Source organism: Salmo salar, chromosome ssa24, assembly GCF_905237065.1.
Source record: "Salmo salar chromosome ssa24, Ssal_v3.1, whole genome shotgun sequence".
Taxonomy (NCBI): Eukaryota; Metazoa; Chordata; class Actinopteri; order Salmoniformes; family Salmonidae; genus Salmo; species Salmo salar.
In genome coordinates this window covers 37829934-37855232 of record NC_059465.1, presented here as the reverse complement: position 1 = coordinate 37855232, position 25299 = coordinate 37829934, and the positions used below count along the sequence as shown (strand labels likewise).

Below are 25299 nucleotides of genomic sequence, written 5' to 3'. Positions count from 1 at the left end.
ATATTTATCCGAGCACCTGGGAGTGCTGATCATCTCAACAAAACGCTGACTAATTCATGAAACCAAGCTATTCAGCCCGAATAATCTTTATGTCAAGGAGACGAAGGCTTGAAGCCATAATTCACTAATTTACCATCGCTTTAATTGCTGCTACCAAGTGTACATCCCAAATGGCAACCTACTCTCTATATAGTGTACTGCTTTAAACCAGAGCCCTATGAGTCCTCGTCAAAAGTAGTGCACTAAATAGGGAATAGGTTGCCATTTGGGTTGCATGCAACCTATGTCGGTTCCAATTTACGAATGAAAATATTTTCTACGAAAATAAAAGAACACCAGGGAGGATCTATACAATTATACATTTATATTGAGAGATAACAAATGACACATTTATGTACCTGTAACAGGCACTTGGTAGTAAGTAATCATATAGCGGATTCAGTGCTAAACCATGCATATCTCACAAGCATCGTTTAAAGTCCAACCTGTCCCCTCGGTCTCTCTCACATGTTAGGATTTCGTCTGTAGTTGTAGGTTAAGCTACTGACAATACTGCCCTACCAAGCAAAAAGGCAGTAATTGCTCATAGTGTGGAACTGAGAAAAATGGCTTTTATTTATCTTGGTTTCACAGTAACTTCATGCAGTTACTGCTAACACGACCCCCATTTTCTCCAAAACACAATACAATAGAGGCAGGATACTTGTACACATGATTAAGCATGTATTTAACTTATCAAAAATGGCATTAACTCATTTTAGACCAAGTGAGCAGAACTACCTTTTTGCTTGTTAGGGCAGAATAATGAACACATGTCCAACACATGTCACCCAGCCAGAGGAGAGATATCTAAAACCCTATGAAACGCATGAATGATTAGTACGTTTAGGACACACAAGGACACTTGATCTCGTGTGCCTCAGTTGTTAAGAGTATGACGCTAGCAATGACAGGTTTGCTTCATATTAGGTTTGTGGGTTCACACATACTAATATATACTCACTCACTGTACTGTACGTACCATTGGATAAAGTCATCTGCTAAATGTCATAGACCAGGCCTGCCCAACCCTCTTCCTGGAGATCTACCGTCCTGTGGGTTGTCAGTCCAACCCTAATTTAACACACATGATTCTACTAATTAGCTGCTCAACAAGACCTTAACTAGCTGAATTAGATATGCTAAATGAGGGTTGGACTGAAAACCTATAGGAAAGTAGATCTCCAGGAAGAGGGTTTGGTTGAAATTCTACAGGACAGTAGATCTCCAGGAAGAGGGTTGGGCTGAAAACCTACAGGACAGTAGATCTCCAGGAAGAGGGTTGGACTGAAATTCTACAGGACAGTAGATCTCCAGGAAGAGGGTTGGGCTGAAAACCTACAGGACAGTAGATCTCCAGGAAGAGGGTTAGACTGAAAACCTACAGCACAGTAGATCTCCAGGAAGAGGGTTAGACTGAAAACCTACAGCACAGTAGATCTCCAGGAAGAGGGTTGGACTGAAATTCTACAGGACAGTAGATCTCCAGGAAGAGGGTTGGGCTGAAAACTTACAGGACAGTAGATCTCCAGGAAGAGGGTTAGACTGAAAACCTACAGCACAGTAGATCTCCAGGAAGAGGGTTGGGCTGAAAACCTACAGAACAGTAGATCTCCAGGAAGAGGGTTAGACTGAAAACCTACAGCACAGTAGATCTCCAGGAAGAGGGTTAGACTGAAAACCTACAGCACAGTAGATCTCCAGGAAGAGGGTTGGGCTGAAAACCTACAGCACAGTAGATCTCCAGGAAGAGGGTTAGACTGAAAACCTACAGCACAGTAGATCTCCAGGAAGAGGGTTGGGCTGAAAACCTACAGGACAGTAGATCTCCAGGAAGAGGGTTGGACTGAAATTCTACAGGACAGTAGATCTCCAGGAAGAGGGTTGGGCTGAAAACCTACAGGACAGTAGATCTCCAGGAAGAGGGTTAGACTGAAAACCTACAGCACAGTAGATCTCCAGGAAGAGGGTTAGACTGAAAACCTACAGCACAGTAGATTTCCAGGAAGAGGGTTGGACTGAAATTCTACAGGACAGTAGATCTCCAGGAAGAGGGTTGGGCTGAAAACCTACAGGACAGTAGATCTCCAGGAAGAGGGTTGGACTGAAAACCTACAGGATAGTAGATCTCCAGGAAGAGGGTTGGGCAGCCCTGGTGTAGACCATGTAAAGTGGTGTACCTTGCGGATGCCCTCCTTGGACTCGTCCACGTTGTTGTCGGCCCCTCCGGTGCGGTTGATCATGCGCCACATCTGGGAGTACATGGGGTCCCTCTCAAAGGGGTTCATGGCCTTACTGCGCACCTGCTCATACACAGCCGAGTCCAACACCGTCCCATATGGCAACTCTGTCTGCTTGGACAGGTCTTGGAGAGACCTATAGAGAGAGACAGAAGGGGGAGGTTATGGGAAATGTAGTTCACCATGTACACATACATTAGAACATGGGGTTGACATGGAACTACACTTGGACACAGATGTGCAAATAATCAGACTCCACACCCACACACCTACCGAGGCACACACACACAGAGTCAGTGCCGAGATCATAACTTGAATCTAATTAAGGGTAAGCCAGCGAACCAACTGTTAAGAAACTCCCTGTAGTTCCACTAAAAGGGGTATAATGGAGGGATGTCATAAAAGAACTAGTCAGTAGAGTCATACCATCTCCACCTCAAGGGAAATGAAGGTATTTTAATTACAATGCTACGGTCTTCAAACACTCACCATTTACAACTGTAATAAAAAAACATGACTGTAACGACTGTTTGTTTGTCAAATTGATTTAACAGAAGCCACCGATGTAATTAGGAGAACAAGTGTATCACCATCTCTACTACTATTAAACGTCTGTTGTTACCATCACTAGTATTAAACGTCTGTTGTTACCATCACTACAATGGCTCTTCTGTTGTTACCCTCACTACTATGCCACTTCTGTTGTTACCATCACTTCTATGACTCTTCTGTTGTTACCATCACTACTATGACTCTTCTGTTGTTACCATCACTACTATGCCACTTCTGTTGTTACCATCACTACTATGACTCTTCTGTTGTTACCATCACTACTATGACTCTTCTGTTGTTACCCTCACTTCTATGACTCTTCTGTTGTTACCATCACTTCTATGACTCTTCTGTTGTTACCATCACTACTATGACTCTTCTGTTGTTACCATCCCTACTATAGAACTTCTGTTGTTACCCTCACTTCTATGACTCTTCTGTTGTTACCATCACTACTATTAAATGTCTGTTGTTACCATCACTACTATGACTCTTCTGTTGTTACCATCACTACTATGACTCTTCTGTTGTTACCATCCCTACTATAGAACTTCTGTTGTTACCCTCACTTCTATGACTGTTCTGTTGTTACCATCACTACTATTAAATGTCTGTTGTTACCATCACTACTATGACTCTTCTGTTGTTACCATCACTAGTATTAAACATCTGTTGTTACCATCACTACTATTAAACATCTGTTGTTAGCATCACTACTATTAAACATATGTTGTTACCATCACTACTATTAAACATCTGTTGTTACCATCACTACTATTAAACATCTGTTGTTACCATCACTACTATGACACTTCTGTTGTTACATCATTACTATTAAACATATTTTGTTACCATCACTACTATAAAGCTTCTGTTGTTACCATCACTACTATAAAGCTTCTGTTGTTACCATCACTACTATTAAATGTCTGTTGTTACCATCACTACTATAAAGCATCTGTTATTACCATCACTACTATCAAACATCTGTTGTTACCATCACTACTATTAAACGTCTGTTGTTACCATCACTACTAACACTCTTCTGTTGTTACCATCACTACTATAAAGCTTCTCTTGTTACCATCACTACTATGACTCTTCTGTTGTTACCATCACTACTATGACTCTTCTGTTGTTACCATCACTACTATGACTATTCTGTTGTTACCATCCCTACCATAACACTTCTGTTGTTACCATCACTACTATGACTATTCTGTTGTTACCATCACTACTATGACTCTTCTGTTGTTACCATCACTACTATGACTCTTCTGTTGTTATCATCACTACTATGACTCTTCTGTTGTTACCATCACTACTATAAAGCTTCTGTTGTTACCATCACTACTATAACTTTTCTGTTGTTACCATCACTACTATAACGTTTCTGTTGTTACCATCACTACTATGACTCTTCTGTTGTTACCATCACTACCATAACACTTCTGTTGTTACCATCACTACTATTAAATGTCTGTTGTTACCATCACTGCTATAAAGCTTCTGTTGTTACCATCACTACTATAAAACTTATGCTGTTACCATCACTAGTATTAATCTTATGTTGTTACCATCCCTACTATAAAACTTCTGCTGTTACCATCACTACTATGACTCTTGTGTTGTTACCATCACTACCATAACACTTCTGTTGTTACCATCACTACTATGACTCTTCTGTGGTTACCATCACTACTATGACTCTTCAATGGTTACCATCACTACTATGACTCTTCTGTTGTTACCATCACTACCATAACACTTCTGTTGTTACCATCACTACTATTAAACGTCTGTTGTTACCATCACTATTATTAATCATCTGTAGTTACCATCACTACTAAGACTCTTCTGTGGTTACCATCACTACTATGACTCTTCTGTTGTTACCATCACTACTATGACTCTTGTGTTGTTACCATCACTACCATAACACTTCTGTTGATACCATCACTACTATGACTCTTCTGTTGTTACCATCACTACTATAAAGCTTCTGTTGTTACCATCACTACTATGACTCTTCTGTTGTTACCATCACTACTATGACTATTCTGTTGTTACCATCACTACTATAAAGCTTATGTTGTTACCATCACTACTATGACTTTTCTGTTGTTACCATCACTACTATAACGTTTTTGTTGTTACCATCACTACTATGACTCTTCTGTTGTTACCATCACTACCATAACACTTCTGTTGTTACCATCACTACTATTAAATGTCTGTTGTTACCATCACTGCTATAAAGCTTCTGTTGTTACCATCACTACTATGACTCTTCTGTTTTTACCATCACTACTATAAAACTTATGCTGTTACCATCACTAGTATTAATCTTATGTTGTTACCATCCCTACTATAAAACTTCTGCTGTTACCATCACTACTATAAAACTTCTGCTGTTACCATCACCACTATGACTCTTCTGTTGTTACCATCGCTACTATGACTCTTCTGTAGTTACCATCACTACTATGACTCTTGTGTTGTTACCATCACTACCATAACACTTCTGTTGTTACCATCACTACTATGACTCTTCTGTGGTTACCATCACTACTATGACTCTTCAATGGTTACCATCACTACTATGACTCTTGTGTTGTTACCATCACTACCATAAAACGTCTGTTGTTACCATCACTACTATGACTCTTCTGTTGTTACCATCACTACTATGACTCTTCTGTTGTTACCATCACTACTATAAAACTTATGCTGTTACATCACTAGTATTAATCTTATGTTGTTACCATCCCTACTATAAAACTTCTGCTGTTACCATCACTACTATGACTCTTCTGTTGTTATCATCACTACTATGACTCTTCTGTTGTTACCATCACTACTATAAAGCTTATGTTGTTACCATCACTACTATAACGTTTTTGTTGTTACCATCACTACTATGACTCTTCTGTTGTTACCATCACTACCATAACACTTCTGTTGTTACCATCACTACTATTAAATGTCTGTTGTTACCATCACTGCTATAAAGCTTCTGTTGTTACCATCACTACTATTAAACGTCTGTTGTTACCATCACTACTATGACTCTTCTGTTGTTACCATCACTACCATAAAACGTCTGTTGTTACCATCACTATTATTAATCATCTGTAGTTACCATCACTACTATGACTCTTCTGTTGTTACCATCGCTACTATGACTCTTCTGTAGTTACCATCACTACTATGACTCTTGTGTTGTTACCATCACTACCATAACACTTCTGTAGTTACCATCACTACTAAGACTCTTCTGTTGTTACCATCACTACTATGACTCTTCTGTTGTTACCATCACTACTATGACTCTTCTGTTGTTACCATCACTACTATGACTCTTCTGTTGTTACCATCACTACTATGACTCTTCTGTTGTTACCATCACTACTATGACTCTTCTGTTGTTACCATCACTACTATGACTCTTCTGTTGTTACCATCACTACTATAAAACTTATGCTGTTACATCACTAGTATTAATCTTATGTTGTTACCATCCCTACTATAAAACTTCTGCTGTTACCATCACTACTAACACTCTTCTGTTGTTACCATCACTACTATAAAGCTTCTGTTGTTACCATCACTACTATGACTCTTCTGTTGTTACCATCACTACTAACACTCTTCTGTTGTTGCCATCACTACTATGACACTTCTGTTGTTACCATCCCTACTATAACACTTCTGTTGTTACCATCACTACTATGACTCTTCTGTTGTTACCATCACTACTATAAAACTTATGCTGTTACCATCACTAGTATTAATCTTATGTTGTTACCATCACTACTATGCCACTTCTATTGTTACTATCACTACTATGACTCTTCTGTTGTTACCATCACTATTATTAATCATCTGTAGTTACCATCACTACTATGACTCTTCTGTTGTTACCATCACTACTATGACTCTTCTGTTGTTACCATCACTACTATGACTCTTCTGTTGTTACCATCACTACCATGACTCTTCTGTTGTTACCATCACTACTATGACTCTTCTGTTGTTACCATCACTACTAACACTCTTCTGTTGTTGCCATCACTACTATGACACTTCTGTTGTTACCATCACTACTATGACTCTTCTGTTGTTACCATCACTACTAACACTCTTCTGTTGTTACCATCACTACTATAAAACTTATGCTGTTACCATCACTAGTATTAATCTTATGTTGTTACCATCACTATTATAACACTTCTGTTGTTACCATCACTACTATGACTCTTCTGTTGTTACCATCACTACTATGCCACTTCTATTGTTACTATCACTAATATGACTCTTCTGTTGTTACCATCACTATTATTAATCATCTGTAGTTACCATCACTACTATGACTCTTCTGTTGTTACCATCACTACTATGACTCTTTTGTAGTTACCATCACCACTATGACTCTTCTGTTGTTACCATCACCACTATGACTCTTCTGTTGTTACCATCACTACCATGACTCTTCTGTTGTTACCATCACTACTATGACTCTTTTGTAGTTACCATCACCACTATGACTCTTCTGTTGTTACCATCACCACTATGACTCTTCTGTTGTTACCATCACTACCATGACTCTTCTGTTGTCACCATCACTACTATGACTCTTCTGTCATTATTAAGGCTGTCAAGAATTTTACGCTGCAAAAAGTGAAATCTAAGCAAACCTAAATATCTTAATTGAGTGATATTTCACTTACCAAGCTACATTTTTCTTACCAAGCTAAATTCTTTAACATCATTGGCAGATGTGCTTATTTTAACCAAAAAATTGGCTTAATACAAGTTATTTATATTTTGGGGAGATATTTTACCTTAAGAGGATTACTATTGAATACTGTTACATAAGCATACTCCCCCCCCTTTCACTCCCTCAATCCATCCCCCCACTCTCTCCAGCTACTCTCAAACCCCTTTGAAAGTTTTAATGATCTTTGCCGCCAAATGTTTAAGGGGAGATTCTCCTTAAGTAATGTGTAGGTACATGGAGATAGGGAGGGTGAGGGTGATGGTGGGGTGGGTGCGGGAGTGGCAGACCACGGTCCCAAATGGCCCCCTGCTTGCTATGTAGTGCACTGCAATTGACCAGGGCCCATAGGGCTCTAGTTAAAAGTAGTGCATTAGATAGGGAATACGGTGCAGTTTAGGACAAAGCTTATCAGTTTGGCGTCTAAACCTGAACATCTATTAAGGCATCCCTCTTCAGCTCCTCTGTAATCTTGGCGTGTGTTTTTGTTTGTCCCACTACCAATTACCTTTAGCCGAGCTGCTCATTGAACAAGGAAATGGACTTAACATCACTTGATTATTCCCTTTGTGACTGTCTTTAGAGATAATTTGTACAGGAAGCTAACACATTTTCTAGGCAGGGAACTAGATTCAGCCACGGGACGATTTTTGTCTGAGCGAATGGTCGGGCTGAAAATTATTATTATTATTTTTACACTGCAAATCGACCACACAGTTTCTGTGTGTGGTTTTGTATGTGTGTTTCAGGATGGCTTCCTGAAATTCCCCCAAGCAGCTGATTGGTCGGCCCCATTGCTAATTGGAGTTGCTGAGAGAGAGAGCTGATGGTTATGTTCTGTGGTTGTTGCTGAGAGAGAGCTGATTGGTATGTTCTGTGGTTGTTGCTGAGAGAGAGAGCTGATGGTTATGTTCTGTGGTTGTTGCTGAGAGAGAGAGCTGATTGGTATGTCCTGTGGTTGTTGCTGAGAGAGAGAGCTGATGGTTATGTTCTGTGGTTGTTGCTGAGAGAGAGCTGATTGGTATGTCCTGTGGTTGTTGCTGAGAGAGAGCTGATTGGTATGTTCTGTGGTTGTTGCTGAGAGAGAGCTGATTGGTATGTTCTGTGGTTGTTGCTGAGAGAGAGCTGATTGGTATGTCCTGTGGTTGTTGCTGAGAGAGAGAGCTGATGGTTATGTTCTGTGGTTGTTGCTGAGAGAGAGCTGATTGGTATGTTCTGTGGTTGTTGCTGAGAGAGAGAGCTGATGGTTATGTTCTGTGGTTGTTGCTGAGAGAGAGCTGATTGGTATGTCCTGTGGTTGTTGCTGAGAGAGAGAGCTGATGGTTATGTTCTGTGGTTGTTGCTGAGAGAGAGCTGATTGGTATGTCCTGTTGTTGTTGCTGAGAGAGAGCTGATTGGTATGTCCTGTGGTTGTTGCTGAGAGAGAGAGCTGATGGTTATGTTCTGTGGTTGTTGCTGAGAGAGAGCTGATTGGTATGTCCTGTGGTTGTTGCTGAGAGAGAGAGCTGATGGTTATGTTCTGTGGTTGTTGCTGAGAGAGAGCTGATTGGTATGTCCTGTGGTTGTTGCTGAGAGAGAGCTGATTGGTATGTTCTGTGGTTGTTGCTGAGAGAGAGCTGATTGGTATGTCCTGTGGTTGTTGCTGAGAGAGAGAATGGATTGGTATGTTCTGTGGTTGTTGCTGAGAGAGAGCTGATTGGTATGTCCTGTGGTTGTTGCTGAGAGAGAGCTGATGGTTATGTCCTGTGGTTGTTGCTGAGAGAGAGCTGATTGGTATGTCCTGTGGTTGTTGCTGGGAGAGAGCTGATTGGTATGTCCTGTGTATGTGTGTCAATTGGACGCAGTGTTTTTGATTCTTGAAATTGTTTAATTACGTTTGGATTATTCTGTTTCATTTGTTCCCAGGGGGAAGGGGAAGGCACCTAGGGAGTGCTTAGGCAAGAGGCCTGCGGGCATACATAACCCGTAGTAGTTCCTGGGCGGACCATCCCCTGTATTTTGCTTAGTGCACCAGGTGGTGCTAGTTAGGTAAGTAGTGGGTAGGTCACCAGGTGGTGCTAGTTAGGTCAGTAGTGGGTAGGTCACCAGGTGGTGCTAGTTAGGTAAGTAGTGGGTAGGTCACCAGGTGGTGCTAGTTAGGTCAGTAGTGGGTAGGTCACCAGGTGGTGCTAGTTAGGTCAGTAGTGGGTAGGTCACCAGGTGGTGCTAGTTAGGTAAGTAGTGGGTAGGTCACCAGGTGGTGCTAGTTAGGTAAGTAGTGGGTAGGTCACCAGGTGGTGCTAGTTAGGTCAGTAGTGGGTAGGTCACCAGGTGGTGCTAGTTAGGTAAGTAGTGGGTAGGTCACCAGGTGGTGCTAGTTAGGTAAGTAGTGGGTAGGTCACCAGGTGGTGCTAGTTAGGTAAGTAGTGGGTAGGCAGGTAAGGTAGGAGAGGGGGCTTTGACATTTACTTTCTTTGCTTTGGTTCCGTCCAGCCCCTTTTCCCCAAATTTACCGTGTGAAGGAATAAATTCCCTGTAAACGGTAAATTCTCTGCCTTTTGTCATCCTTACTCGCACCTACAGTCCCAGTCATCTTTCACTCCACGGAGAGTTGAGTTGTAGCAGGGTGTTGCGTTCCCTCTTTCTTGAGGCGTTCGTAACAAAGCCCAAAATGAGATTAGATTTGAAAATAACAATAATTTTATACCTTGATTACATTGAGACACAATGACATACAGTGAGCTCCAAAAGTATTTTCTGATGTTTTGGCTCTGGATTTGAAATTATACAATAAATATGAGGTTAAAGTGCAGAATGTCAGCTTTAATTTGAGAGCATTTTTATCCATATCGGGAACCGTTTAGATATTACAGCAGTTTTTGTACATAGTTCCCCCATATTGGGACAAATTAACTTATGTGTATTAAAGTAGTAAAACGTGTTTGGTATCATATTTATTGCACGCAATGGGGCAGCAAGTAGCCTGGCGGGTGGGAGCGTTGGGCCAGTAACCGAAAGGTTGCTGGATCGAATCCCCAAGCTGACAAAGTAAAATATGTCGTTCTGCCCCTGAGAAAGGCAGTTAACCCGCTGTTACCCATGCACCGATGACGTGGATGTTGACTAAGGCAGCCCCTCGCACCTCTCTGATTCAGAGGGGTTGGGTTAAATGTGGAAGACACATTTCAGTTGAATGCATTCATTTGTACAACTGACTAGGTATCCCCCTTTTCCGATGACTACATCAAGATTGTGACTCTACACACTTGTTGGATGCATTTGCTGTTTGTTTTGGTTGTGTTTCAGACTATTTTGTGCCCAATAGAAATGAATGGTAAATAATATATTGGGTCATTTTGTAGTGACTTTTATTGTAAGTAAGAATAGAATTTGTTTCTTTACACTTCTACATTAATGTGAATGCTACCATGATTACAGATAATCATGAATGAATTGTGATTAATCATGAGTGAGAAAGTTACAGACACACACATGTCATACCTGTTCAAAAATACTAACCACCCCTGTTATTGTAATGGTGAGAGGTTAAAATGTCTTGGGGATATGATATGTCTGTAACTTTCTCACTCATCATTATTCATGATTCATTCAGGACTATCTGTAATCATGGTAGCAGTGTCCGACAAACCATAAAACAGGCAAAGCGTCAATACAGGACAAGATCGAATCCTACTACACTGGCTCTGATGCTTGTCGGCTGTGGGAGGGCTCGCAAATGATCACAGATTATATAGGGAAACCCAGCCGCAAAATGCCCAGTGACGCAAGCCTACTAGATAAGCTAAATGCCTTCTATGCTCGAGGCAAGCAACACTGAACCATGCATGACAGTAACAGCTGTTCAGGACGACTGTGTGATCATGCTCTCCATAGCCGATTTGAGTATGACCTTTAAACAGGTTAACATTCAGACGGATTACCAGGAAACGTACTCAGAGCATGCGCTGACCAGCTGGCAAGTGTCTTCACTGACATTTTCAACCTCTCCCTGACCCAGTCTGTAATACCTACATGTTTCAAGCAGACCACCATAGTCCCTGTGCCCAAGAATGCCAAGGTAACCTGTCTAAATGACTATCAACCCGTAGCACTCACGTCTGTAGAGATGACATGCTTTGAAAGGCTGGTCATGTCTCACATCAACACTATTAGCCTGGACCCACTCCAATTCGCATATCTCCTTAACAGATTCACAGACGGCGCAATCTCTACGGCACTCCACACTGCCCTTTTACACATGGATAAGAAGAACTCCTATATGAGAATGCTGTTCATTGACTACAGCTCAGCATTTAACACAGTAGTACCCTCCAAGCTCATCACTAAGCTAAGGACCCTGGAACTGAACACTTCCCTCTGAAACTGGTTCCTGGACATCCTGACGAGCCACCCCCAAGTGTGCGTGCTTAGTCCCCTTCTGTATTTCCTGTTGACCCAAGGCTGTGCAGCCGCGCAGGACTCCAACACCATCATTAAGTTTGCCGACAACACAACGGTGGTAGGCCTGATTACCGACGACGATGAGACAGCCTATATAGAGGTCAGAGACCTGGCAGTGTGGTGCCAGAACAACAACCTCTCAGTCAATGTCCGCAAGACAAACAAACTGATCGTAGACTACAGGAAATGGTGGGCCAAGCACGCCCCCACTCACATTGACAGGGCTGTAGTGGAGCGGGTCGAGAGCTTCAAGTTCCTTGGTGTCCAAATCACTAAGGATCTAGCATGGTCCACACACACCAACACAGTCATGAAGAGGGCATGACGCCTCTTCCCCTCAGGAGGCTGAAAGGATTTGGCATAGGCCCTCAGATCCTCAAGAATGTCTGCAGCTGCACCATTGAGAGCATCTTGACTGGCTGCATCACCACTTGGTATGGCAACTGCTTGGCATCCGACCGGAAGGCGCTACAGAGGGTAGTGCGTACAGCCCAGTACATCACTGGGGCCGAGCTCCCTGCCATCCAGGAACTCTATACCAGGCGGTGTTAGAGGAAAGCCCAAAAAATTGTCAAAGACTCCAGCCACCCTAGTCATAGACTGTTCACTCTGTTACCACACCCACCGCAAGCGGTAATAATGAACCAAGTCTGGAACAAACAGGGAACAGCTTCTACCCCCAAGACATAAGACTGCTAAATAGTTTGTTAAATAGTAAACCAAATAGCTACCCGGACTGTCTGCATTGACCCCTTTTTGCACTAACTTTTTTGATTCATCACATACGCTGCTGCTACTGTTTATTATCTGTCACTTTATTCCTAGTTATTTGCACATATCTACCTCAATTACCTCGTACCAATGCACATCGTGTCACGTCCTGGCCAGTATAAGGGTTAATAGTCATTGTAGTTTGGTCAGGACGTGGCAGAGGGTATTTGTTTTATGTGGTTCAGGGTGGTGTGTTAGTTAGGAGGGCGTTTGATTTATTATTTCCGGGTTTTGAGTTATGGTCTATGTTTATGTATTTCTATGTGTAGTCTAGTGAGTGTGTTTCTATGTTGAGTTAATTGGTGTGGACTTCCAATTGAAGGCAGCTGTTTGGTGTTGCCTTTGATTGGAAGTCCTATATTAGTTGGGTGTGTTTGTCTTGTATTTGTGGGAGATTGTTTTTGCATTGCGTGTTTTTGTGAGCCTGCAAAACTGTCATTTATCGTGCTTATTGTTTTCTTGTTTTTTTTCCGTGTTCAACGTTCGTTAATAAATTAAGAAAATGAACACCAACTCTGCTGCATATTGGTCCACCTTTTCAGACGACGATTTCGCTATATCGTCCTCCGACGAAGAAAGCCGTGACAGAATCTCCCACCAAACCAGGACCAAGCAGCAGAGGAAGGAGCAGAGGAATTGTGATTTGGACAATCGGGAGAGATGGACATGGGAGCAGGTTATGGCCCGGAGAAGGCCCATGGAGTAAGGCTGGTATGGACCGGGAACGTTTCCGAGGGACATGACTGGCGTATAAGCACGAGAGGCACCCCCAATAATTTTTTTTGGGGGGGGCACACGGGTAGTTTGGCTAGGCCTAGGAAGAGCCGGAAGCCAGCTACCCGTGGTTATATGGAGGAGCGTATGACCAGTCCAACTCGTCCTGTTCCCGCTCCCCGCACTAGCCTGGAGGTGCGTGTTCCCAATCTGGTACGCCCAGTACCAGCACCACACACCAGGCTTCAAGTGCGTAAACCCAGCCTCGCCAGTCAACAGTCACCAGAGCTGTCCGCCAGTCAACAGTCACCAGAGCTGCCCGCCAGTCAACAGTCACTAGAGCTGCCCGCCAGTCAACAGTCACTAGAGCTGCCCGCCAGTCAACAGTCACTAGAGCTGCCCGCCAGTCAACAGTCACCAGAGCTGCCCGCCAGTCAACAGAGCTGCCCGCCAGTCAACAGTCACCAGAGCTGCCCGCCAGTCAACAGTCACCAGACTGCCCCGAGCTGCCAGACTGGCCAGACTGCCCCGAGCTGCCAGACTGGCCAGACTGCCCCGAGCTGCCAGACTGCCCAGACTGTCCCGAGCTGCCAGACTGCCCAGACTGCCCCGAGCTGCCAGACTGGCCAGACTGTCCCGAGCTGCCAGACTGCCCAGACTGTCCCGAGCTGCCAGACTGCCCAGACTGTCCCGAGCTGCCAGACTGCCCAGACTGTCCCGAGCGGCCATACTGCCCAGACTGCCCCGAGCTGCCAGACTGCCCCGAGCTGCCAGACTGCCCCGAGCTGCCAGGCTGCCCCGAGCTGCCAGAGTGGCCCGACTGCCTGGAACGGCCAGAACCGGAGCCACCTCCTGATATAGGTGGGTTGGGGAGGGGGGGTGTAGCACAGTGCCGTCGTTGACGGCAGCCACCCTCCCTTCCCTCCCTTTTAGTAGAGGGGAAATTTTGTTTTGTTGTTTGGGGTTGTGTGTTTTTTTTTTTTTTTAAGGTGCTTCCGGGGTTAGCACCTTTAGGGGGGGGTACTGTCACGTCCTGGCCAGTATAAGGGTTAATAGTTATTGTAGTTTGGTCAGGACGTGGCAGAGGGTATTTGTTTTATGTGGTTCATGGTGGTGTGTTAGTTAGGAGGGCGTTTGATTTATTATTTCCGGGCTTTGAGTTATGGTCTATGTTTATGTATTTCTATGTGTAGTCTAGTGAGTGTGTTTCTATGTTGAGTTAATTGGGGTGGACTTCCAATTGAAGGCAGCTGTTTGGTGTTGCCTTTGATTGGAAGTCCTATATTAGTTGGGTGTGTTTGGCTTGTATTTGTGGGAGATTGTTTTTGCATTGCGTGTTTTTGTGAGCCTGCAAAACTGTCATTTGTCGTGCTTATTGTTTTCTTGTTATTTTTTTTTGTGTTCAACGTTCGTTAATAAATTAAGAAAATGAACACCAACTCTGCTGCATATTGGTCCACCTTTTCAGGCGACGATTTCGCTATATCGTCCTCCGACGAAGAAAGCCGTGACACATCGACTCGGAACGGGTACCCTGTGTATATATACAGTGCATTCAGAAAGTATTTACACCCCTTGACTTTTTCCACATGTTGTTGTGTTACAGCCTGAATTTAAAATGGACTAAATGTAGAAAAAAACATTCACTGACCTACACACAATACCCCATAATGTCAAAGTGGAATGATACTAATAATACTTTATTATTAAAAATGAAAAGCTGAAATGTCGAGTCAAGTATTCAACCCCTTTGTTATGGCAAGCCTAAATACGTTCTGAACAAGTCACATAATAAGTTGCATGGAATCTGTATGCAATAATAGTGTGCACCATACATGCAATTATCTGTAAGATCCCTGTCGAGCAGTGAATTTTAAACACAGATTCAACGACAAAGACCAGGAGGTTTTCCAATGCCTCGCAAAGAACGGGCACATATTGATAGATGGGTAAAAAAAGCACACATTGAATATCCCTTTGAGCATGGTGAAGTTATTAATTACACTTTGGATGGTGTATCAACACACCCAGTCACTAACTCAGTCCTTCCTAACTCAGTTGCCGGAGAGGAAGGAAACCGCTCAGGTATTTTATTGCCGTCTGTAGTAAAGCAGAAAATATGACATCTGTGGTATGACAGAGAGCGAGAGAGACAGAGAGTGCTACATCCTCTAAATAACTTTTTCCCTCAGTGCATCCCTCCATCCTCATACTCATCCTTCTGCTACATCTCATCTCGCTCATCTCTTCTCTTCTATTCTCTCTCTTTTTCTTTTTTCTGTACCAAATCTACAGTCCTCCATCTCTCCTCTTTTATCAATCCGCACACAGTGTCTACGAAGTCCTATCTATCTACTGTTCACACGTTCTGTTCCGACCCTGCTCTGCTGCTTCAGCTCCACTCTCCTCCTACAGGATTCACAAACAAAAACAATCGTCCACAAAACTCAGTTTTGAACAATCATTTGTTATTTCATACCCAGATAGATCTCAGAGTAGGGCTGTTATGGTGACTGTATTACTGCCACACCGGCAGTAACAAGTCATGACTGCAGTCAAATTCCATGTGACCGTTTAGTCATGGTAACTAGGCTTCTCCAAGCTCTACTTGCTACTGATGGTTGATAACTGCCTGGTACTACTTGATAACTGCCTGGTACTCAGCACTCTATTGTCTCTCTAATCACTCTGACATCAATACAAATGTTTTCGAAAATCTAATCAAACACTCCATGAGCTCATGTTGCGCAACATTTCTAAAGGCTATGCAATTGCCTGAAAAAACTGTTTTAATGGCCTCTATTAAAAAGAGGAGGATCCCATCAGATTTCTATAGGCTAGACCTGCTAAATTTACTTCTCAACTTTCCTCATATTAAGCACATTGCTTGGCTTTACAACAGGAGTATAGCCTACTTGGTTGGCAAGGTGCATGATAATGGTCCATTCTAAATCAAAACTAATTTCACACATATTATTTAGTATATGCAAAGACAAGATTATATTAAGAGTCTAATGGGTGACAATATTAGCCAGTCACTTGTGAATGATGTATTATCACTTGTGAATTATGTATTATCACTTGTGAATGATGTATTATCACTTGTGAATGATGCCCAGGGTGTACAGTAGGGCAAGAAACAGCGCATGCCTTTTTTCTTTTGCGACTTTTTCAAATCATAGTCACACATGTCATGTAGCCTAGCCCATAGGCCTATATGTTTAGATAAGGTTTGTATCACAACTAAAGTGGCCAAATAACATATAAAAATTAAGCATATTAATCCGCTTTACAACCGGTGTAGAGAATAAATGGGATACATAGGTCACGTTTGAGTTTCAAGTTTGGGGAAGATCATTTTCACCATAAAAATGGACCTTCATAATACATGCATTAATGCATTTGTGGTCACTTTTGAGAACAGTCTTTTCCCACTAATTGATTGCATTTTGGAACATTCACGCTTATAGCGTACTGCCTTGTGCGCATTGTTGCGCTTATAATGTGAAGAAATAGCCTAATAGCAGTGGTGTAAATTACTTCAGTAGAAATACTTTAAAGTACTACTTAAGTAGTTTTTTAGTCCATCTGTACTTTACTATTTATATCTCTGACAACTTTTACTTCACTATATTCCTGAAGAAAATAATGTACTTTTTACTCCACAAATTTTTCCTGACACCAAAGTACTCATTACATTTTGAATGCTTAGCAGGACAGAAAATGGTCCAATTCACACACTTATCAAGAGAACATCCCTGGTCATCCCTACTGCCTCTGATCTGGTGGGCTCACTAAACACAAATGCTTTGTTTGTAAAGGATGTGTGAGTGTTGGAGTGTGCCCCTGGCTATCCGTAAATTAAAAAAACAAGAACAATTGTGCCATCTGGTTTGCTTAATATAAGGAATTTTAAATGATTTATACTTTTACTTTTGAGCAATTACATTTACTTTTGATAATTAAGTATATTTAAATCCAAATACTTTTCACTTTTACTCAAGTAGTATTTTACTGGGTGACTTTCACTTTTACTTGAGTAATTAAGGTATCTTTACTTTTACTCAAGTATGACAATTGGGTACATTTTTCACCACTGCCTAATAGTTTATCTACATTTTAAGCTAAACTTTCTGATCTGTTGCATCAGCCTCATTGCTAATAAAAGTTTTTTTTTGATGCTAGAGGTTGTATTAATTTGGGATCTATCGCATCCCACAACTGTTCCAGCATATGTTTGGAATATTTATTTCTTGCACGGAAGACGAAGTTGACCAATAGAATATGTCAACTTTTGTACAATGGGGGATAGTAGATTGACATAGGCTACTGCTTTTTGCGGTTCGTTACTCATCTTGTTGGCTGACGAAAAGTAAATGTGGCCAGTTCCTTTAACATCTTCAATATTCGCCTTGCAGTTGCCTCTCCGATGTTTCTGTCTTCACTTGTAGCCTACTTAGCTGCGAGAAGGACACGATCAAGTGATGGGCATTGGCTAATAAGAATTGAGATATCTGAGAGAGCCATGTATGTGAGTGAGAGGTGCTTTGGAGCAAGGCAGTTGGGAGAAGGGAATTACAATGATTATAATCAGCTTAAGGGCACAAATGCCGCTTTGACTGCAAAAGTCATGGATTTCTTAGGGGGCATTATGGCCACACAAGGGGGATGCCGACGAGAAATTCGAGGCCTGGTGAGAATATTATCAAGTGCTTGTATAATTGTGAATGAGAGACTGATAAAGTGTGTGCAGCCTGCGCAGAAAACCCAAATCTGAGCTCATGCCTTCAATGCAACTTTTTTCAAATCATCATTAGAGTCATATCATACACCCTTAGAATGTATTAAAAATCTAAACATATAGCCCAACGTTTGTATCACAACTAAAGTTACATAAATAACTCTAAATGAAGCATATAGTTAACCTCTCAACACAGAATAGCCGCATGTGTGCACTTCCTTGGAAATCATTTGGAGAAAATATCCTTTCTATTTTATTTAGCTATGTTCAATTGTATTCTTCATACAATATAATAATTCAAAATAATGCCACGAAATTATAAGCAAATCTTGTCCGCTAAATGAACTGGTGTAGGCCACAGCCATATTATGGCATAGCCAGATCAGGACCTAACATAAGGACAACTCAAGAGTATGCTATTCTGTTCTTCTGAAATAGACTTGATAGACTTCATCATGTATCTTTCGACCCGTCTAAAATAAATAATGGATTTCCTGTGATGTTGTAAGGCTATATTAAATGGATTTATTATACCTTTTTAAAATGTGGACGTTCCAAATGTCCTCCTCAGTGTTTATTTGAATTAATGGTCAATCACCATGAGACCGGCAGTTATTTGCTTGATAATCACCGGCCGACAAAATTTCATGACCTCCACAGCCCTACTTCAGAGTATTATTACTTCAAAATATGTATATTTTTTCTTGTCACTGTGCCAAGCCATTCTGCTTCACTGACTCAATGAGCTATACTGAGATGCCAAAGCAAATAGCTATTAAGACAATCTATATGGCTCTTTCCTATAGAGCCCTTATCTTTAGATAGAGATAGATTGAAATGTGAATGAGGACTAAAGAAGGTAGAGATGCGAGAGCTCCACTTCCCAAACTCAGTGAAATGGTAATCAAACTTTTATCAGACCACCTAATTACAAAATCAGAGTCCCCCCCCCCTTCAAAGCACATTACATAAATCTTGCAAGGTTTCCTGACTGAGGCAGCACATCCCTCCTCTTTAAAACAACAGGCCCCTGGGTGTGGAATTTAGGCTCTAATTATTCCAGTAATGACCCCAGAAGAGTCTACACATTAAAGATAATACATTGAAATTTATGGAAATCCTAATTAGCTGCATAGAAGTAGAACGGCGCAATCTGAGAAGGACTCATTAATGACATCTCATGCAAGTAGAAAAATAAAAGGGGGAGTCTCTCTCTCTCTCTCTCTCTCTCTCTCTCTCTCTCTCTCTCTCGTGAGATCGAGCAGCGAGATCAGATATTCTTGCAAAGCACAATTAACTATATCACTGCTAGGCATTCTGGAATCTGATTAGCCCAATGAGCGGTGGGGATTTACGCGTCATGAAGACGAGATGGCAAAAAGAGAGAAGGCTTACTAAATGCTTACTAAAGACATGCGTGGGAGGTTGAGGAGTGTTACTAACTGTTGACTCACACACATTCCCCCAGGTCAACTCGTCTTCTTTTAGCGTTGCACAGTGCACAAAGTTTAGTCTTCCTAAACCACCATAGAGTCCTCAATGGAGTCCTCGTAAAGCAGTTACCCGCCACAGGTGACGTCACCTGCAGGATGATAGATCTGATTTGTGCCACACACAATAGAAAATGTAGGCCCTCACTGGCCCCTGGAGGGGGGATGACAGACGCTCCATCTTTCCAAAAACAGAAGGCTGCCTGGTTTATACAGAGAGAAGAGTACTACCCCACCGGGCAAAAAAAAAGTCATGTCAAAAAAGTCACATTAAATCAACCTGGAAAACGGATTGGATTTGCATTTTTCGTTGATTTTACGTTGAATTCAAGTTAGTTGACATCTCAAGCAAATGTAAATCAAAACTAAACATTGAACTGATGTCTGTGTCCAGTGGATCCCACAGGGATTCATTTATATACGCACTCTGTCAACTGCAGTGTGAGGTCCTGTGCGGTGTGTGAATGTGTATGTGTGTGTGTGTGTGTGTGTGTGTGTGTGTGTGTGTGTGTGTGTGTGTGTGTGTGTGTGTGTGTGTGTGTGTGTGTGTGTGTGTGTGTGTGTATGTATGCCTGGGTAAAGGTAAATCTATTGTATGTGTACATGTCTTGTGCATCAGTGTGTGTCTGTGCCCTGGAGACCAGCACAGGTCTGACAGATGGATAGTAAGCCAGAGAACACACACACACACACATACACACACACACACACACACACACGGTGCTGAGTTGAATTTCAATTTCACAAACATGTAATATGTACTATACCCACAAATGTATCCAACATAACAGATCCTGAATGGAAATGTATCCAACATAACAGATCCTGAATGGAAATGTATCCAACAAAACAGATCATGAATGGAAATGTATCCAACAAAACAGATCATGAATGGAAATGTATCCAACATAACAGATCATGAATGGAAATGTATCCAACAAAACAGATCCTGAATGGAAATGTATCCAACGTAACAGATCATGAATGGAAATGTATCCAACATAACAGATCCTGAATGGAAATGTATCCAACGTAACAGATCCTGAATGGAAATGTATCCAACATAACAGATCCTAAATGGCAATGTATCCAACATCAAGGTCTGTAACATAATGAGCATGTGGGTTGAAGAAACCACATTAACCAACAGTCTAGTCCCAATTAAATGTTGAAACAAATATCGTCCTTTCTTATTTTAACAACCCTGGCCTGTAAAATATTTCTGATACTGTGTGACAGTTTTCACTCAATGATGAAGACAGAGGTGGTGTGGGTATAGGATGAAGTTGCCCTTAAATGCTGATCTGGGGTTAGTTTAGAATTTCCCCCACTAATGGTTAAGGTTAGGATTGGGGGAGGGGAAGCTGATCCTAGACCTGTACCTGGGGGAAACTTCAACCCGGAGTAGTGGTGTGGTACTTACTGGATAGAGTTCTCGATGCGGGTGATGGTGAGGAAGGCAGCCAGGTTGGCCGTGTAGGAGGAGATGACGATTAGAGCAAAGAGCCACCATACCCCCATCATCATCCTCGTGGCCAGGGTGGTATACGGAACCTCACCACCTGAAAATAAGACCAGGACAACAGAGACAAGAGGTTCATGTCAGCCAAATGGCAGATATGGATGTGCATAATTCACTTTTTCGACAAGGGAAGATATTTCACTTTTCACACACACAAGACAACATACATTCAAGTCAGACTTTCCAGTGCAAGTACACTGTATACAATTTTTTTTCCAACTCTATTTTCTTCCATTCTTCACATTTTCATAAGGAGACAGATGTGTGCTGTATGTAGAGTGAGTATTTCCTCAGCCAGGCAGCTCAAACAGGGCTAAAGCACATCTGTTTTGTTCTCTGTATTGATGCAAAACCTTTCCTTGGCGCTGGAGGGGAGGGAAAGGGGAGTCTCTGCCTAGAAAAGACAGCCCCGGCTCCATGATGGATCTGTAGAGCTGAAGCCTCGCCTTTATTGAAGCCTGTTCAAAATTAGCCTCATTTATCCTTGTAGCTCGCAGATCATTGTGCTCGCATGTGGAATAAGTGCCAGGCATTTCAATCCCTTCAGCAAAGACTTAATAAAATATTTGACACCCACTCTATCCAGTGCCATCCTCTGGGTTTATCTGTCTTATGAAGGAAATGTTCAGTTGACATGAGCTCATATTGCCTGAAGGCTGTGTTTGTTCTGTTTAAATGTTGTTGCTATTGTCGAGTAGTTTAAATATTCTTAAATGTACTCCGATTTTCATTTTCATAGTTCATTTGCTTGTATTTCTTGGAATATTCTTTATTCATAAGATGAAGTTGGGGAGGAGAACAAACCCCTCTTTAATTTATTTAAAATAGAACTGAAACATCATGGTGAAGTTATTTACTGATGTAAAAACAAAAACGCAGCACTTACAAAAAATACTTTTGACAAATGTACATTTTCTTCTGACTCATAATACCCCTGTCTATGTTAACTTTATGTACTCTTGTCTGTATATATCAGTTATTGTATTGTGTATTATTGTTCAATGAACAATAATAAATGTTCTTCTGTGCTTTGACTGTATGTTTGGTTTTCATACAACACATGTGATTGTTTTGTAGTTAGAAAAGAGAAGGCCCACAAAGTGAAGTTCCTTATCATGTCTCTTCCTTGATAAAAGAAATGCTTTGGGTTTTTCCAATTGGGTGTTCTTGACTAAAATATTCTGACCCTGAAGAAGGCACAGTGATGCCGAAACATTGGTAATTTACCCAATACATTACTGGGAGTTTATATATGGAGTGTGCGACTCTCTTTATTTTTATAGTTTATAGTTTACCTCCACACACAAAAAAAATATTGGTGTTCGCCAGCTCATGTTTTTTACTTTACAAAAATATTGACATTATATGGGGATTTGTATGAAAGAAGGAGGTCTTTATTCGTATAATTCGGGACTTTTCACAGCAATATCCCAGAACCGTACCTATACTAAGAAGGTGTCATATGTATTCAAAAGGCAACACATATCACGCCCATCTACTGTCTTCACACCCATTCATTATTTTCCAAATGTCCCCTGAACATCATGCTCCCTATCACACTCCCATAGTCCCCTGAAGATCCTTCTCCCATAGTCCCCTGAAGATCATGCTCCCATAGTCCCCTGAAGATCATGCTCCCATAGTCCCCTGAAGATCATGCTCCCATAGTCCCCTGAAAATCCTCCTCCCATAGTCCCCTGAAGATCATGCTCCCATAGTCCCCTGAAGATCCTGCTCCCATTGTCCCCTGAAGATCATGCTCCCATAGTCCCCTGAAGATCCTGCTCCCATAGTCCCCTGAAGATCATGCTCTCAGTCCCCTGAACATCATGCTCCCATAGTCCCCTGAACATCATGCTCCCATAGTCCCCTGAAGATCATGCTCCCATAGTCCCCTGAACATCATGCTCCCATAGTCCCCTGAAAATCATGCTCCCATAGTCCCCTGAACATCATGCTCTCGGTCCCCTGAAAATCATGCTCCCATTGTCCCCTGAATATCATGCTCCCATAGTCCCCTGAACATCATGCTCTCAGTCCCCTGAACATCATGCTCTCGGTCCCCTGAATATCATGCACCCATGGTCTCCCGAAGATCTTGCTCCATTGTCTCCTGATTGCTATTCATATCCTCTTGTTTCCATTTTGGTGGGACACAATATGATACATTCAATGGAACCCGTCCATCATTTCTGACATACACTAAAGGAATCATGAACCATATCTAGACAGTAACGTATACAGTCATAAATCACAGAAGTCCCCTCCAGTAGGGGCTGTCACGTTAGGAAAAAGGGATGTGGATCAATCTGCTAGAGACTGCTTTTTAGAGCTTTTGAGTATGAAAGCATTTGTTACCTAGACAAAGCCATAACAATGGATGCCCATTCATTCAAAGCCAGCTGGTCTTGTTCCTTGGGGTTGGATGGATAATACCAGCGATTGGCATGCTGCTCACCTTTTTGCATAACAATGTCCATGTGTGATGTAATAGTGTTCGAAATAAAACCAATTCAGAATTGCTATGTTGAGTTTGTCTCAAGTCTGTTTAGCTAGCTAATCAGCAAGCTAGCATACCATTTGCTATGGCTAGGCGATTTGTAAACAGTTTGTGTTACTATAGCTACAGCCACTATAGCCAGACTGATGGGGTTCAAATAGGACAGCAAAAAGGTCACTGTCCCACGTAGGGAATCGATGTGAATACAATCCATTTGGATCATAACGGTCTCACATGAAAGCCCCTTATGTTCACATGGCAAAAGAGTGCAGATATGCTTGTCCATTACATTAGCTTGAATAAAACCCAGACGGACAGCTCATCCTCGGCTGGGTGGGGATTATAACAGCGAGGGAGACTATTTGGTGGATTCTCAGTGTGAGCAAGAAAAAAGATAACTTCAGGGGAGAGCTAAGGCCTGCCAGGGAGAGAGAGATTGCTATGGCAGGAGGACGCAGTCATAGGATGTTGATCTTTCGAAAATGAGCCAGAGTGTAATGAAACTTTTATCGGGGAGTCCTGCGTCTCGGTTCAAAGCCACCCTGCTATGAACAGCAAATCAGCTGCTCCATTTTCACCAGGTTCTCCTTGTCTGCCTTTGATTTCCAGCCAGGCTAGAGCCAATGCTGCTACTCCCAGTGCTCTCTCTCTCTCTCTCTCTCTCTCTCTCTCTCTCTCTCTCTCTCTCTCTCTCTCTCTCTCTCTCTCTCTCTCTCGCTCTCTCTCTCTCTCTCTCTCTACATGCACATAGATTCAAACAATTCATTCTGTATACAGTATACATCTTTATAGAGAGCGAGAGAGAGAAGTAATGAGAACACGTAGGGTGATTTGTTAAACTCAGCTCCAACGTAAAACACAGTGGAGGCGGCGATCAAAGTCATGCTCCTTAGGCTTCAACATGTTTCCCCAGGCAACACCATTACCCTTCCTGCTTTTACCTCATAGTACACAGAACTAGCTTGGAAAATATTTTCCCAAAGTGAGTCCAAGGAGAATGGCTGTTTTATGACGGTCAGGTGATCACTATGCCAGTCAAGGTGTTCACATCACACTAAAAAGCATCCTTTAAGGTCAGCCGCACGGTCCTGACAGTGCAGACAGGACACTCATCCCAAAGTGGATTTCCAATCAAAGGGGAAAAGCCATGAAACACTGTGAAGAGCCCTTCATGGCTGTTGGAATGCTAGTAAATATATCTAAAGGTGACTGGGGAGGCCATTATGCTGCTAACTCTGACTGGAGACACCATTCTGCTCCTAACTCTGACTGGAGACACCATTCTGCTCCTAACTCTGACTGGAGACACCATTCTGCTCCTAACTCTGACTGGAGACACCATTCTGCTCCTAACTCTGACTGGAGACACCATTCTGCTCCTAACTCTGACTGGAGACACCATTCTGCTCCTAACTCTGACTGGAGACACCATTCTGCTCCTAACTCTGACTGGAGACACCATTCTGCTCCTAACTCTGACTGGAGACACCATTCTGCTCCTAACTCTGAATGG

General features: G+C 42.1%; 1 protein-coding gene across 3 annotated transcripts in view; it reads right to left on the bottom strand.

The window, feature by feature from the left end:
* Positions 1-25299, bottom strand: part of LOC106585836 (glutamate receptor ionotropic, delta-2) — a 628475-nt gene that overhangs the window by 72670 nt on the left and 530506 nt on the right. For all 3 annotated transcript variants that reach the window (XR_001324086.2, XM_014172508.2, XM_014172509.2), the window contains exons 12-13: positions 21188-21326; positions 2220-2415 (exon numbers count right to left, since the gene is read on the bottom strand). Coding sequence is in view for 2 of the 3 variants with exons in the window: in XM_014172508.2 (XP_014027983.1) it covers positions 2220-2415; positions 21188-21326 (335 nt within the window). In the remaining variant the exon portion in view is untranslated. The remainder of the gene's footprint in view (positions 1-2219; positions 2416-21187; positions 21327-25299) is intronic.